General features: G+C 29.8%; 1 protein-coding gene across 5 annotated transcripts in view; it reads left to right on the plus strand.

Annotated features, from left to right (window-relative positions):
* Positions 1-17,968, plus strand: part of LOC141458893 (oxysterol-binding protein-related protein 2) — a 107,753-nt gene that overhangs the window by 3,107 nt on the left and 86,678 nt on the right. For all 5 annotated transcript variants that reach the window (XM_074137451.1, XM_074137453.1, XM_074137452.1 and 2 more), the window contains 5 exons: positions 876-998; positions 1,078-1,161; positions 2,995-3,151; positions 3,734-3,802; positions 4,472-4,634. In XM_074137451.1, the coding sequence (XP_073993552.1) occupies positions 876-998; positions 1,078-1,161; positions 2,995-3,151; positions 3,734-3,802; positions 4,472-4,634 (596 nt within the window). The remainder of the gene's footprint in view (positions 1-875; positions 999-1,077; positions 1,162-2,994; positions 3,152-3,733; positions 3,803-4,471; positions 4,635-17,968) is intronic.

Here is a 17,968-nt window from a genome sequence, read left to right on the forward strand (position 1 = left end):
ATAACAATGCTCACTGGTCAGCGAAGTGCGTCCAGCTGCCGGCCCTAGATGTTCACTTCTTAAGAGCTTCAGCAGCTCACTGTTCGGTGATAGGCAATTTTTTTGTGATGAGTGAACCCTGTTTGGAGACTGAAGTGCACTGAAAAAGCCTCCTGGAACAAATGACGTACCTTAAATTAAAAATAAATAAATAACCTTATTATGAGACAACTGATACCTGTTATCATTTCAGCGTCCCAGTGAAACTTTACCTTCTTTTTCTCTTTTAACAGCGGAAATGAAGTATGGTACATCTGCGCGAGGCATCTTATACTTTTCACTTACTTCTTTCTGTAATATCTTGCTTACTTCCTTGCACTTCAGTAACAAGCTCTAAAATTGAAATGTTAATAACCAGGCTTTTATCCGCATTTTACGATCAAATAAATTCTGGCGCCAAAGAATTTGGATGATGCATCCGTGAATTTGTTATACATGCCTGCACTAATCGTATCCATTTCATGAAATTTTATGGCAGATCATTTAAGAACCCAAAGCTATGAAAAAACTTATTAAGTGAACTTAGTTTCAAAATCGTCTTTTCAAGGTAAAATCTGCTTCAATGTAGAAGCTTTGCTGATCGCTTGAATTCTTGCTCTAATTCTTGGGCGATTTCTTTGCAAGAGATTTTTGCAACGAAATAAACTTATTTCGATTTTTAAAAAAGTTGGTGAAAAGAAAGTTTGGAATGTGAGTATTGTAAACTAGAGCAAGTAGTATCATATTTTTCCAGTTTTAAAAGATAATTTGTTCGTTCACTTAAAGATATGTAGCTGTACAATACATTATAGCTATTAAATTATCATCTCGTATAATGAAATATTTTTATGTTTTAGGACTCACTACAAACTGCAACTGCCAGATACCAGCTTCTAGAATCAAGATTACAAGAAATAAGTAGCACATTTGAAACTAGTTGTACAGAATCTTATGATCCTAATATTACACAGATATTCAAAGTACATTTAACTCATCTAGGAAGTTAATGAAAGTACCTAAACTTTATTTAGTGGTTGAACAATTATGATTTCATTGCAGAGATTTGAAGAACTATCGGACACGGCATCAAGCATGCTGACCTCATTAGTACATTGTCTGAATTTAATTAAGCAACAAGAAGAAGTAAGTGTGGCTGGCTTTTACAGACGGTTATTTTTATAGGTAAAACATAATGTTATTTTATTTTTATTTTTTTATAGTAATGTCTTTTACGAAATGGAAAAGTTGTTAGGTTTACAGAAATGCTCTTCAATTTTCTTTCGTTTTTTATAATCAGCAAATGCGTAAACTGACAGAAATAATGCTAAAACTTATAGAAGTTAATGTCTAAACTATTATTATTTGAGGTTGCACAAAACAAGTAGGAAAATCTTTTATAATAAACTGCATTATCAAGTCAAATTTTTAACTGCTTTTATCTCAATGGGACCTCACATTGCTGTGCATATAGGAGATTGTATAGAATGCAACGGTTATCGTCAATTAAAATAATTTCCTATTTCTTAATAAAACTAAGAACCACGTATACTAATTTTCTAAAATCACTCCTACTTTATTATATGATGTTTAAGTGAAGTGCTAATTTAATGTTTTTAAAGTTTGTCTTTGTAATATTTCTGATTCTTAAAATTCAAGATCTGTCTCCTACTATTTTGTTTTACGGCATGATTCCTTGGTCAAAGAGACTGGTTTCTTAGAAAGCCAAATGATGGAAATCGGATCAAGTGCACTTATACATTTTTGTTACTCATTAGAGTTTTAAAGGAAATCTGCAAAACTTCCAAAGCGGCAACTTCTTTGTACATGTCTTGAAATGAATGGTGTGTGCTGAAAAATCAGGATAACCAGATTATTTCAGCTTCTCATAAAAGTGCTTTAGGGAAAAGACCAAATTTCTAAGGCAGAGAACAAAAATCTTTTGTCGTATCCGTTTCAGGGTACATAGCAGGCTTCCAAGATTTTGGAGAAAATAGTACGTCTCGCATACCTGTAATGTTGCCCGTATGACAATTCTGACGCATCTCTGATTACTCACGAGAGTAATCTTACTGGTACTACCTCATTAGTTAAGAGTTCATGCACGATGCATGTAAATTGCTCCGGTATTGTTAAGACCATTTTGTAGAAAAGAATAGGATAAAACTTTATAAACATTCCAGGACCACATAGCACACGCTGGTAATTTTAGGGTTTTATAGGCAAGTAACGTTATATTTTCTGTTTTAAAAATTATGACTTTGCTTAAGGGTCTCAATATGATCTTAATTGCATTAACTTTATGCTCGCCAACCGTTTCCTCCAACCACTTCTGTTCCTCGGGCCCCGCGCCGCAATTTCCATAGGCAATTACAAAAAAAACAATTCAATTCCTCTCTTTTCTATCGAACTCTCGAATTTTTATTTCTGTAAAGTTTCGTTTTTTTTCCATCACTTATTTTCAACATATCATAATAGTACAGAACAAAAGTACAAATATTATTCTGTTCTACAAACAAAATTGTAAATTTTAATAAGAATAATTATCGAAATGTCGTGTAAAAATGTACTTTTGTTTTAGATAAGTAAAAAATTATAAATCCTCAATACTTTCAGATTATTAAACATTTAAAGTTATAAATTTTTTTATTCGTTACTGATATTAAAAAGAAAAATAAATTAAAACTGAAAATAAAATAAAATACGCTTTTTATTAAGACCAATGGATAAACTTACACAAACGTCCACCAGATGCGCTAGTCCGGGTACGATTCTAAAATTTAACCAAGACTAGAACTTATGGTCTAACTGAATTTAATTATTTCCAATAGTATACGCCTTGAGGTTTGATTGTCAGTTATATATCTTACCAATGGCGCCAAGTGAGACCTCATTTAAGTGTTAAATTACCGTTTATTTTCTTTTCTTAAATTTACATTACTAACTTTTGTTTATTATTCATTTTTTGAAAACAAAAAGATCAGAGTGCTTCAATTAAAACAAGAACAGGAAAAGTGCCGTGTTCTGGAAGAAGCGTTAAGTGTGTTGGCCAAGGAGCATCACGAATTGGAACAATCCATGGCGTCACATTTATCTTCTACACCGCCGCTTTCAAGAAACCACAGTTGTGCAAGTTGTGAGTCATTTTTGTTTCTAGTTTTTTGCATTATTTTTGAAAAATTTGGCTTTGAAAAATTTCCTCAAATCAGAGTAAATGAAAAGAACGTCTTGGATCTGCTTTCTTATTGAAATCTTTTCTTGCTAAAGACTTCTTATATTCACTGATTTTTCAGATAATCGCTGTTTATTGGCTTTAACTGATAAGATACTTCATTGTAGGATTAAACCATATTACTGGGTCCAGTAACATTGTACCGCTAGCTGTTTTCTACCCCTCTTCCGCATATATTTCTTTGCTAATAGTCACTTTTTTTTTACCAGCTTTGCTAATCTAAAATTTCACACTCGTTTCTGTAATTCTATTAGGAGCACGTTCCGTCTATGCTCTTGTCACTTTGGCTAAGCTAGGAACCCATTGGTTTTGTACTTCAAGTGAATTTTTTATCTATGTTTGTATTTATTTTTGACTTCCTATCTTAATATGTTTTACATTTTGGTTGAAATAATTATACGAGATCTTTTTATATACCTCTCGACTGTTGTTGCTTTTTCTTTTGTATTCTGATATTAAAGTTAGTTTTGATGATTTCTGTTTTAGTGTATAAAAGAAATCCTCGCTATTATGACACGTCCGATGATGAATTTTATGATGCTTTTGAAGCAGGAGGTAAGACTTGTTTTATGAATTAACACTTATTGCTATTAATATACTGTTGGGTAGTTGATGTGCTACTAGCTCTTGCAGATCTTGACAGTTATGAATATCCTAATCTTGGAGCAGCTAAATTTCCTCTATTTAACATAATATTACACTCGTATCTGCTTAAATTTGCCTATTTGTCAGATAGGTTAATTGTAATTTAGTCAGTTCCTATAAAGCTTTAAGCTAAACCAGGTTTTTCCAGCTCAGTACCAGTAAAGAAATCAATTTACATATTGTGAGAGAGCAACAATATATCCTCGGAATTTTACTTCGATGCCTCACACCCTCTCTCCCTCTCCTCCATAAGCATTTCATTCAATAGTAATATTTCTTATCTGTTCACATATATTTATTTATTATTTAAATACTTATATTCTTATTGATTTAAGATCTGCAGATGGATCAAGAACAGCAGTTAAAAGCAAATAGTTGTTCATATAAGATTACTTAAATATAATAAAATCTTTTCATAAAAACCTTCATCAAACTTAATTTTATATATCTCACCTTTCACAGATTAAAATTTTGTTTTCACTGTATTTTCTTTGTTTCTTTGTTTTTTTAATTTTTTTGTATTGGTATATTTTATTTATTACGGTACTTTATTTACTGAAAGCTTTATCAAACTAACAGGTTCAGAAAGTGAAACACTCGTTACCGCTGGAGGATCTGATTCAGATACCTTAGTCTGCGTACCGTCACCAACCTCATCGATTGCTACCTTGGCTTCGTTGCACTCATTTAAATCTGCCTTGGAATATCCAGAACATCGGAAAAGATCTGGTAAAGTTTACCGGTAAGTATAATTATATTTTATTTTATGTTTTAACTAAACGTAATTTTAAGATTATAGATGGTTTTGAATATTGCAGATATTACTGAGAATGAGATTTCCGAATAAGTGTAGTTAAAAAGTTCCTGCATTTTACCAAATAACATAATCTGTTAGTTTATTTCTACTCGCCATTTTCTTTTATCAATCACGAACATAACGACATTACATAAGCTTAGTAGTTGTATTAAAAAAAACGAATCAGGGTAGGCAAAAAGATTTTAACAAATTATTATTTGTTATTATTATTACAACCCCAGGGTTATATTTTCAGCTGAATCTCTAGAACCCCTTAGGTAAAAAGTATACTAACACAGTGAACTTTAAAACAATTGCTTCCTCAGATAGGGCGCAGATGGGTCTCAAACTTGCCGATTAGAAAACCCTAATCCTCATCCTACGCTCACATCTTTAAATTTTACTTTAAAATAAGTAATGAAAGTTTAATTTTAATATAGCTGTTTATATTACGATCTACTACACCTTGACAATGTTGACAACTTAATTTTCAATTTTATTTTAAATACTAAGGTCTTTCACTTATACTAAAATCCCTTTAATCGACAATACTTAGGAATTTTGCACAATCCCAGTTTTTGCCGATGCATACACGTTGCAGCGCCCAATTACAATTGGAGTTACACTAGTTCAGATGGGACAAAACACCCGTAACACGGGCGGCTTTCAGCAACATTCATCTATCTCTCGGCTGTTTTACTAAACAATTGGCTACACCAGCGCCGGACACGTATCTCCGAATCTCTCAAGATAACGTGTTTCTATTGAACAGTGCGCAAGGCCAGCAAGAAGTAAGCATTTTTCTAAAGGCCGGTGAAATCAGATAGGTCATTCTAATTCAGTCATGCAATTTCCGCGTTGTGATTGTGATTGATAGCGTTATCACTATACTATAGTGGAGAAAACATATTTTTCTGTTTAGTTCTAAGTATTTTTGTGTCAGTAATTTGTACTTTCGTTGCGTTTCATTCTTCTCTTAAGATTTACTTCTATATTAGGTACTTAGATATGGTAAATGTTCATATGATTTTTTTACTTTTTCAGAGTCTTAGTGTGCTTATGATTGCGTTTATGAATTTTTATTGGGATTCCGATGTGTTTCACTCAAGATTTTTCAAAATTTTATATTAATTATTCTGATGTCTTTTTTGTTTTTTGTATTTATCCTTCTTTACTACTCTTGCTTGTCCACCATTATCAATTTTTTGCTTGGATTTTACCCAAAGGTTTACTTCCACAAAAATATTTAACATTTTAATACTGTATGTTGGTTCTGATTTTAAGTAAATAATAAGGTAATTGTAAATTCTGTGAACATTTTGCAGTGATATAACTTTAAAGAAAACCTTGCTCTCTTCCTCTTAGATATTTGCTAAATTGCGGTAATTGCAGATATTAACCCTTATGATTTAGAGTAATGTATATAAACTTCTTCAATTTGAGAAAGATTTGAGAAGAGATGGCTTTGAAAGCTCGAATTGAATTAAAGATTTGCTATGTGTGATGTGTATTTGAAGATTCATTTTCAGAGTTTTGATATTTTAAATTTGAAATTTTGTAGAAACATTCCCCTCTGTAGTTATCAAAATATCCGCGAGAGAACTCTGGTTAAAAGCCACCCCCGCCTAGCCATCCATTCTAGGCCTCGATCTCACCGTACCCAATCTTCCCCTAACGATTATTTTTCCCCCAGATAGCAGGCGTGCAATGCTGAACCTAGTCATATACAGTAAACGCAAGCAATTTTCTTAACAATGAATTAGTGTGATTTTTACGTACATATACAATACAAGATTTACAGTGTTTCTACAACATATAAAGAAACATGATGATAGTAAAAAAAGGTAAAGTAACCAAAGAATAAGAATGATGTAAAAATCATGACACACTACATACATTCATATATGTACTCACACGCATAAAACGTTTTACCCATAGTGTTTATGTGTGATTTACAAGATAACCTTGAAAAATCATTTATCTAACTTCCCGTTCATTTTTCTCTTTGCTTTTTAACATCTTTATTATTCTTTGATTCTTGTTTAATTTCGCTAGAAATATAATAATTATACTTATTCTCTTTCATTAATAGCTTTTAAGAGAAAAATATAATTATTTCACAAAGATCTATGACTTAAGTGTGCTAATTAGTCTATGTAGATAACGTCTGTTATGATAGTTTTCTCTGATAATAGAATGACAAATTTAATTGTCATGTCAGAAATCATATTGTCTAATTAGTTGACCTTAGCTACGTTAAAAAGAAATATGTATATATATTGCAATTGAAATTACATTTAGTCTTTATCAAACATTAATTAATCATACTAAATATTAAGTACATAAATTATGGTTTAAAAAAAAAATCACCAGAATGGATGTTGGAGTTTATAGTGTCACAAATTTGGACAATTAAAGCTTTAATATATTCACTTTAAATAAAATACATCAATATACATATTACATTGATATGGTTAACTTAGAAAATGTTAAAATTGTTAGCTAACTTACTTAAATTCAATATTTAAAGATGACCTTAACGATAAAAACGTCCACAAGAAATTATTGTTTGTTTGTATTTATTCTTAAGAACACATTTTTTTCCTTTCTATTTTAGAATATTCCTTATTTAGAAAAAAAAATAACCAAATTAGTCTTTCTTTGCTGGTTTGTATTCAGATTTTACCTCCGAAATCACAGAAGAATTTTAAGCATTTTCTACTAAGACCATGACTTAATAAATTCCGTAAAATAAATAATTAAAACTACAAGTCCTTGTTATGTTCTAGATAGCGTGTTTATATAAAGCACATTACCTTATATAACGAATCTGCTTTTATTACATTCTTTGTCAATGATTCTATCTTTATTTAGTTGCCCTCATCTTTCTTAATAATTAATATCTTTTTTTTTATTTTACTATTTATGAAATTTTAAAGCAGAACAATATTTCATTAGGCTTTTTCCATTTCTCCTGTCTTTTTTCAGTTGTTTTCTACTTCAGTGAAATATTTTGAATTTTTGAGTAATAGAATGTTGAATAAATACACTCAGTAAACTAAATTTCCTAAATAAGGGTTTTATAATAAAAGTGACAAAATTCAAAACAAAGTAAATAAAGTAATTAGAGTTAACTCAGTTTTAGCTGTAACAAAACAAAGCCAATAAACTTTGTATGACTATTAAATTATTCATCCGTGGTTTCAACTGGTTGAAAACTCATTTCCAGCTGTATATTTTATTGCCAAGTGACTCATTCCTCTAAGGATCTTCTCTTAGTCCGGGGTGTTTAGGTAAATTTTGTTCCATTGGTACTTTCTGCTTCGTTAAAAAATATTTTATTTCTTTCAGTAATTTTAACATAAAGCGGACATTGACTAAAATTTTTGTTCCAACTATCACTTAAGTTGAGATAAGTATTTATTTAAAACCAACAGAACTCCTTTTAAAAAAGAAATATTTCTCTTGAGGTTGTTAACAAATTTAATTAACTCCAAGCGAAATTAAACAAAAACAAAAAAACCTTTCTATTTCCTTAAAGTAAAATAAAATGAAAATGGAAAATTTGGAAAGAACACTCACACGTCTTTCTCTTACAGTAGTTTACACAATAAAATCTCCTTGTCACCCAAAATATGCACTAAAAAAGTGATTTCCATATTATTTATGTGGACTAAATAAAATGATATTGTTGAAGAACGTTTAGAGCATACAACAGCTAACTTATAAGCCTAGTAAACTAATTGTACTTTAAAATAGGTTAATCCCAAGTACGTTCAAGCTCAAATGAGAGCTTATGGCAACAGAAAACTTGAAATTGTTGTACTAGATAGTCGCTCGTTTTTTTTTTTTAACTCAAATTTAGGCAATACATTTGATTCTCATAGATACTTATACAACTGTTAAATGCGTACAAGGCACATTAAAAAAGAGTTGAACTATATCTCTTCAATAGAACCCAACTTAAATACATTATTACCTCGTACGGAAACAAATGTAATAGACCTTGAACTATGTCGAGTTAATACATAGTTTATAGAAAATCATGGGAAAATTTTTTGTTTTTGTTAATCGCAAACAAACAAACAAAAAATCTAAAATCTTTTTTCTTTAAAAATGTCACTTCCACTAAACCAAATTTCAACTAATATCTATTAATATTGTAGAGGTGACCGAATGTAATTACACTGAAATAGCTTAGAGGCCCTCTCTCCCCCAAATTGCGCTTTAATCAGTTTACGCAGAGATAATGGTACTAATAAAAAAAATGTTAATCTGCCCATACGCAATGCGACCTACTTTCTAGAAAATAGATAACTTTTCAGAAGATTCCAAATAATTTTTTAAAAAATCATTTCTGTTCATGTTTAATTCAAATAAGAAATAATAAACCTTTTTTGTTTTTTTGGGAGGTTATGCTACTACTTACCTACAGGCAGACATATGTAAATTCAGATCAATTAAAAACAAAATAACTTTTAAATTTCTCCGAGGATTTATAAAAGTATATTTCTGGTAAATACCGAAAATTTAAAATCTTACAATTGATTACTTTCTTTAAAAGAAAATGGAAATTGGAAATTTATTTATTTTTAGCCCTTAATCAATCCTTAATTAATTGTATTAATAATTTATCATTAAACAGATTAGTTTGGATTAAACCAGTGGTCTGGACTTGGTGTCAGTCCTCCAATATTTCTGCTGTAGAACATCTAATAGCGGTCCCAAGTAAAGATTGTAAGTGTCTTATTTAATATTTAATTATGACAAGCTTGTCGTAATTGAGTGTGTTGTTTCATAGTTCTAATATGAAATCGATGGCCTTGCTGTAAGGATTGTGAATGCATTTCGCTTTTGTGAATACATTGCTGGTCATAATGCTTTAAATTAGGTATTGGCTAAAAGTATTAAAACTGAGAAACTAAAGGTTGTGTATGGGTGTTGGCGAGGTGAATTAGTTTGTAGCTGATAGTATGAGAAAGTAAGACATGCTGCGAGAATTGAACGAAATAAGGCTCAGTCAACGCGCATGCGTTGTCCACTGCACATTTAAGCCGATAGAACCCTACTTATCGCTTGCGCACACATACACTAGAGTGTGTGGCGGGAGACCATCCAACTAATACAGTTCCATTCTGCCTGTTTTTCTCTTATCAGTACAAAGAGTTTAGACCACCCCACTAAGTAATATTCTCGAGTTTATTTGTGCCATCAATGTACTATCGTCTAAGTACCGTCATCCACAGCGAACCATGTCGTCAGTTAACCATCAGCAATATCAGTACAGGTGAGTCCCTACTATGCGAGCGAAATTCACCCCGCTCCAATCTCCTCACCCTAATCATTCTGCACTCCTATTTTTGGTAGCAATCTTTCACCAATGACGTCATAGACGAATGTTCCGCCATTTTCCATATATTGATGATGAGATCATCCCCTCCTCATTTATAAACCACAAAGTAATTTTTTTATAATTTTATGAATTCAAAAATTAGATTTCAATAAAACAATATATTCCACCTTATCTTAGAAAGCCAAAAAATAAATATCACGATTAAATTATCGCTGTATTTCTATTGGATCAAATTCATCTGTTAATTTATTATAAAAAGTAGCAATACTTTGCAAAATTTAATGAATGAAAAAGGCCTGTGATGTAAAATCATTTTTACTTGCGTATTTCTTAGCCAAAATTCAATTCACATTTAATTTAAAGAAAAGGCTAATTGTAATATTATTCTAAAAATATTGTAAATACATTAATTTTTTGTACAGCATTTGCATTTATTATATTGTTCATTGAAGAAATCAGGTTTTATCAATCATCCCCACTCCGTATGCTTTTTTTAATAGTTGGAATTATTAATGTGACACCTGATGATATCTGATGTGAGCAGGTATGGTAGGTAGTCTACAGGTTGGTTTATCGGTCGGCTTTCCCCTTTTTGGTTTTGTTTTATTAATGAAAATATATTTTTTGTATATTTAAGAATATTTGTTTACTTTTACAAAATAATATATTGTAGAAAGGTAATTGTGAATTGAAAGGTTATTTCAACAGGTAATTGTGAATTTAAAACATTTTTATGGTAAATAAATCTGGTGTAAAACATGCACATGACTTTTTCTTACTCTGATTCTTTTAGGGTTGATAATTTGCTGCGAAAGATTTAGCAAAACCAGAATTTTAGCTACATATTTAGTCCATAGTAACAAATTTGATGGAAAAACCAGGCAGTTCATAAAAATGGCATTCTAAATAAAAGTTTTTTTATCCTCCCTCTCCTCGGAAAAACCCACCTAAAATCAATTTTTTCACTGGGGTGGAAAAACATTTCAACAAAACTGATGAGTCATGACTATTAAAACTGTTCGGTAGGACAGTTCTATAAAAGGGTTGTTCAGTATATCTTGTTCAAAAAGTTAAGCCCAGTTTTATTTTTCGAAACAATAGTGGAAAATTTACGAAATACAAAAAGTTATTAATACTTTCGGAATACCATGTTCTTCAGATTCGAAGGTATCGCAACATATTTAATCCTGTTACTTATATATACAGTGATATATTCTTGTATGTAAAATGATATTTTAAAAGAAAGAGCAAAGACCTCTGTCTCCCCTGAAGTACTTTTTTAAAAAAAACTTTTCCTAGAAAGATTTTTGGAATAAAAGTTGTAAGTCAAAAGTTTTCACTGAGAGAAGGGAAAAACATGTATTTCCTTTGACCATTCAATTTATAAAATTTCAACATGATCCCAGTAATTCTCTTAAGTGAAAACATGCTTTACATTTTTCGCATATGTTTTTCATTAGTTCACTGTACGTTTTAACAATTACTTGCTCACAAATTTCAATATTGCTTCCTTATAATCACGTAAACTACTAGATAGATTTGGTTTATATTTCGCCTGTACATGGAGACTACTATTGTCTATAAATGTATAAAATTTCGTAAAGATCCGTCTTGTAGCAAACGAGATATTAAGTGTTAAATTTTGGTTTCGTTTGAAACAGTAAAATCTTTAACTTCAATTATCTGGAAAACTACTCAATATAAATGTATAAAATTTCGTAAAGATCCGACAGGTGGGAAACGAGAAATTTAGAGATAAATTTTGGTTTCGTATGAAACTGTGAAATCTTTAACATCAATTATCTGGAAAACTACTTGATAGATTTTGGTTATATCTCACCTGTATATGCAGACTACTTTTGTATATAAATGTATAAAATTTCGTAAATATCCGTCTAGTAGGAAACGAGAAATTTAGAGTTAAATTTTGGTTTCGTTAGAAACAGTGAAATATTTAACTTCAATTATCTCGATAACTATTCGATACATTTTGTTTATATTTCACCTGTATATGGAGACTACTTTTGTCTATAAATGTATAAAATTTCGTAAAGATCTGTCTTGTAGGAAACGAGATATTAAGTGTTAAATTTTGGTTTCGTTTGAAACAGTGAAATCATTAACTTCAATTATCTCGATAACTATTCGATACATTTTGTTTATATTTCACCAGTATATGGAGACTACTTTTGTCTATAAATGTATAAAATTTCGTAAAGATCCGTCTTGTAGGAAACGAGATATTAAGTGTTAAATTTTGGTTTCGTTTGAAACAGTGAAATCTTTAACTTCAATTATCTCGATAACTATTCGATACATTTTGTTTATATTTCACCTGTATATGGAGACTACTTTTGTCTATAAATGTATAAAATTTCGTAAAGATCCGTCTTGTAGGAAACGAAATAATGTGTTAAATTTTGGTTTCGTTTGAAACAGTGAAATCTTTAACTTCAATTATCTCGATAACTATTCGATACATTTTGGTTATATTTCACTTGTATATGGAGACTACTTTTGTCTATAAATGTATAAAATTTCGTAAATATCCGTCTTGTAGGAAACGAAATATTAAGTGTTAAATTTTGGTTTCGTATGAAACTGTGAAATCTTTAACATCAATTATCTGGAAAACTACTTCATAGATTTTGGTTATATCTCACCTGTATATGCAGACTACTTTTGTATATAAATGTATAAAATTTCGTAAATATCCGTCTAGTAGGAAACGAGAAATTTAGAGTTAAATTTTGGTTTCGTTAGAAACAGTGAAATATTTAACTTCAATTATCTCGATAACTATTCGATACATTTTGTTTATATTTCACCTGTATATGGAGACTACTTTTGTCTATAAATGTATAAAATTTCGTAAAGATCCGTCTTGTAGGAAACGAGATATTAAGTGTTAAATTTCGGTTTCGTTTGAAACAGTGAAATCTTTAACTTCAATTATCTCGATAACTATTCGATACATTTTGTTTATATTTCACCAGTATATGGAGACTACTTTTGTCTATAAATGTATAAAATTTCGTAAAGATCCGTCTTGTAGGAAACGAGATATTAAGTGTTAAATTTTGGTTTCGTTTGAAACAGTGAAATCTTTAACTTCAATTATCTCGATAACTATTCGATACATTTTGGTTATATTTCACCTGTATATGGAGACTACTTTTGTCTATAAATGTATAAAATTTCGTAAAGATCCGTCTTGTAGGAAACGAGATATTAAGTGTTAAATTTTGGTTTCGTTTGAAACAGTGAAATCTTTAACTTCAATTATCTCGATAACTATTCGATACATTTTGTTTATATTTCACCTGTATATGGAGACTACTTTTGTCTATAAATGTATAAAATTTCGTAAAGATCCGTCTTGTAGGAAACGAGATATTAAGTGTTAAATTTTGGTTTCGTTTGAAACCGTGAAATCTTTAACTTCAATTATCTCGATAACTATTCGATACATTTTGTTTATATTTCACCTGTATATGGAGACTACTTTTGTCTATAAATGTATAAAATTTCGTAAAGATCCGTCTTGTAGGAAACGAGATATTAAGTGTTAAATTTTGGTTTCGTTTGAAACAGTGAAATCTTTAACTTCAATTATCTGGAAAACTATGCGATACATTTTGGTTATATTTCACCTGTATATGGAGACGACTTTTGTCTATAAATGTATAAAATTTCGTAAAGATCCGTCTTGTAGGAAACGAGATATTAAGTGTTAAAATTTGGTTTCGTTTGAAACAGTGAAATCTTTAACTTCAATTATCTGGAAAACTACTCGATAGATTTTGTTTATATTATACCTGTATATGGAGACTACTTTTGTCTATAAATGTATAAAATTTCGTAAAGATCCGTCTTGTAGGAGATATTAAGTGTTAAATTTTGGTTTCGTTTGAAACAGTGAAATCTTTAACTTCAATTATCTGGAAAACTATGCGATACATTTTGGTTATATTTCACCTGTATATGGAGACTACTTTTGTCTATAAATGTATGAAATTTCGTAAAGATCCGTCTTGTAGGAAACGAGATATTAAGTGTTAAAATTTGGTTTCGGTTGAAACAGTGAAATCTTTAACTTCAATTATCTGAAAAACTGCTCAATAGATTTTGTTTATACTTCACCTGTATATGGAGACTACTATTATCTATAAATATATAAAACTTCGTAAAGATCCGTCTTGTAGGAAACGAGATATTAAGTGTTAAATTTTTGTTTCGTTTGAAACAGTAAAATCTTTAACTTCAACTATCTCGATAACTATTCGATACATTTTGGTTATATTTCACCTGTATATGGAGACTACTTTTGTCTATAAATGTATAAAATTTCGTAAAGATCCGTCTTGTAGGAAACGAGATATTAAGTGTTAAATTTTGGTTTCGTTTGAAACAGTGAAATCTTTAACTTCAATTATCTCGATAACTATTCGATACATTTTGTTTATATTTCACCTGTATATGGAGACTACTTTTGTCTATAAATGTATAAAATTTCGTAAAGATCCGTCTTGTAGGAGATATTAAGTGTTAAATTTTGGTTTCGTTTGAAACAGTGAAATCTTTAACTTCAATTATCTGGAAAACTATGCCATACATTTTGGTTATATTTCACCTGTATATGGAGACTACTTTTGTCTATAAATGTATAAAATTTCGTAAAGATCCGTCTTGTAGGAAACGAGATATTAAGTGTTAAAATTTGGTTTCGTTTGAAACAGTGAAATCTTTAACTTCAATTATCTGGAAATCTACTCGATAGATTTTGGTTATATTTCACCTGTATATGGAGACTACTTTTGTCTATAAATGTATAAAATTTCGTAAATATCCGTCTTGTAGGAAACGAAATATTAAGTGTTAAATTTTGGTTTCGTATGAAACTGTGAAATCTTTAACATCAATTATCTGGAAAACTACTTCATAGATTTTGGTTATATCTCACCTGTATATGCAGACTACTTTTGTATATAAATGTATAAAATTTCGTAAATATCCGTCTAGTAGGAAACGAGAAATTTAGAGTTAAATTTTGGTTTCGTTAGAAACAGTGAAATATTTAACTTCAATTATCTCGATAACTATTCGATACATTTTGTTTATATTTCACCTGTATATGGAGACTACTTTTGTCTATAAATGTATAAAATTTCGTAAAGATCCGTCTTGTAGGAAACGAGATATTAAGTGTTAAAATTTGGTTTCGTTTGAAACAGTGAAATCTTTAACTTCAATTATCTGGAAAACTACTCGATAGATTTTGTTTATATTATACCTGTATATGGAGACTACTTTTGTCTATAAATGTATAAAATTTCGTAAAGATCCGTCTTGTAGGAGATATTAAGTGTTAAATTTTGGTTTCGTTTGAAACAGTGAAATCTTTAACTTCAATTATCTCGATAACTATTCGATACATTTTGTTTATATTTCACCAGTATATGGAGACTACTTTTGTCTATAAATGTATAAAATTTCGTAAAGATCCGTCTTGTAGGAAACGAGATATTAAGTGTTAAATTTTGGTTTCGTTTGAAACAGTGAAATCTTTAACTTCAATTATCTCGATAACTATTCGATACATTTTGTTTATATTTCACCTGTATATGGAGACTACTTTTGTCTATAAATGTATAAAATTTCGTAAAGATCCGTCTTGTAGGAAACGAAATATTAAGTGTTAAATTTTGGTTTCGTTTGAAACAGTGAAATCTTTAACTTCAATTATCTCGATAACTATTCGATACATTTTGGTTATATTTCACCTGTATATGGAGACTACTTTTGTCTATAAATGTATAAAATTTCGTAAAGATCCGTCTTGTAGGAAACGAGATATTAAGTGTTAAATTTTGGTTTCGTTTGAAACAGTGAAATCTTTAACTTCAATTATCTCGATAACTATTCGATACATTTTGTTTATATTTCACCTGTATATGGAGACTACTTTTGTCTATAAATGTATAAAATTTCGTAAAGATCCGTCTTGTAGGAAACGAGATATTAAGTGTTAAATTTTGGTTTCGTTTGAAACCGTGAAATCTTTAACTTCAATTATCTGGAAAACTACTCAATATAAATGTATAAAATTTCGTAAAGATCCGTCAGGTGGGAAACGAGATATTTAGAGTTAATTTTTTGTTTCGTATGAAACTGTGAAATCTTTAACATCAATTATCTGGAAAACTACTTGATAGATTTTGGTTATATTTCATCTGTATATGCAGACTACTTTTGTATATAAATGTATAAAATTTCGTAAATATCCGTCTAGTAGGAAACGAGAAATTTAGAGTTAAATTTTGGTTTCGTTAGAAACAGTGAAATATTTAACTTCAATTATCTCGATAACTATTCGATACATTTTGTTTATATTTCACCTGTATATGGAGACTACTTTTGTCTATAAATGTATAAAATTTCGTAAAGCTCCGTCTTGTAGGAAACGAGATATTAAGTGTTAAATTTTGGTTTCGTTTGAAACAGTGAAATCTTTAACTTCAATTATCTCGATAACTATTCGATACATTTTGTTTATATTTCACCTGTATATGGAGACTACTTTTGTCTATAAATGTATAAAATTTCGTAAAGATCCGTCTTGTAGGAAACGAGATATTAAGTGTTAAATTTTGGTTTCGTTTGAAACATTGAAATCTTTAACTTCAATTATCTGGAAAACTATGCGATACATTTTGGTTATATTTCACCTGTATATGGAGACGACTTTTGTCTATAAATGTATAAAATTTCGTAAAGATCCGTCTTGTAGGAAACGAGATATTAAGTGTTAAAATTTGGTTTCGTTTGAAACAGTGAAATCTTTAACTTCAATTATCTGAAAAACTGCTCGATAGATTTTGTTTATACTTCACCTGTATATGGAGACTACTATTATCTATAAATATATAAAACTTCGTAAAGATCCGTCTTGTAGTAAACGAGATATTAAGTGTTAAATTTTTGTTTCGTTTGAAACAGTGAAATCTTTAACTTCAACTATCTCGATAACTATTCGATACATTTTGGTTATATTTCACCTGTATATGGAGACTACTTTTGTCTATAAATGTATAAAATTTCGTAAAGATCCGTCTTGTAGGAAACGAGATATTAAGTGTTAAATTTTGGTTTCGTTTGAAACAGTGAAATCTTTAACTTCAATTATCTCGATAACTATTCGATACATTTTGTTTATATTTCACCTGTATATGGAGACTACTTTTGTCTATAAATGTATAAAATTTCGTAAAGATCCGTCTTGTAGGAGATATTAAGTGTTAAATTTTGGTTTCGTTTGAAACAGTGAAATCTTTAACTTCAATTATCTGGAAAACTATGCGATACATTTTGGTTATATTTCACCTGTATATGGAGACTACTTTTGTCTATAAATGTATAAAATTTCGTAAAGATCCGTCTTGTAGGAAACGAGATATTAAGTGTTAAAATTTGGTTTCGTTTGAAACAGTGAAATCTTTAACTTCAATCATCTGAAAAACTGCTCGATAGATTTTGTTTATACTTCACCTGTATATGGAGACTACTATTATCTATAAATATATAAAACTTCGTAAAGATCCGTCTTGTAGGAAACGAGATATTAAGTGTTAAATTTTTGTTTCGTTTGAAACAGTGAAATCTTTAACTTCAATTATCTGGAAATCTACTCGATAGATTTTGGTTATATTTCACCTGTATGTGGAGACTACTTTTGTCTATAAATGTATAAAATTTCGTAAATATCCGTCTAGTAGGAAACGAGATATTTAGAGTTAATTTTTTGTTTCGTATGAAACTGTGAAATCTTTAACATCAATTATCTGGAAAACTACTTGATAGATTTTGGTTATATTTCACCTGTATATGCAGACTACTTTTGTATATAAATGTATAAAATTTCGTAAAT

Source organism: Rhodnius prolixus, unplaced genomic scaffold, assembly GCF_049639745.1.
Source record: "Rhodnius prolixus isolate KJV_2025 unplaced genomic scaffold, Rpr scaffold_5, whole genome shotgun sequence".
NCBI lineage: Eukaryota > Metazoa > Arthropoda > Insecta > Hemiptera > Reduviidae > Rhodnius > Rhodnius prolixus.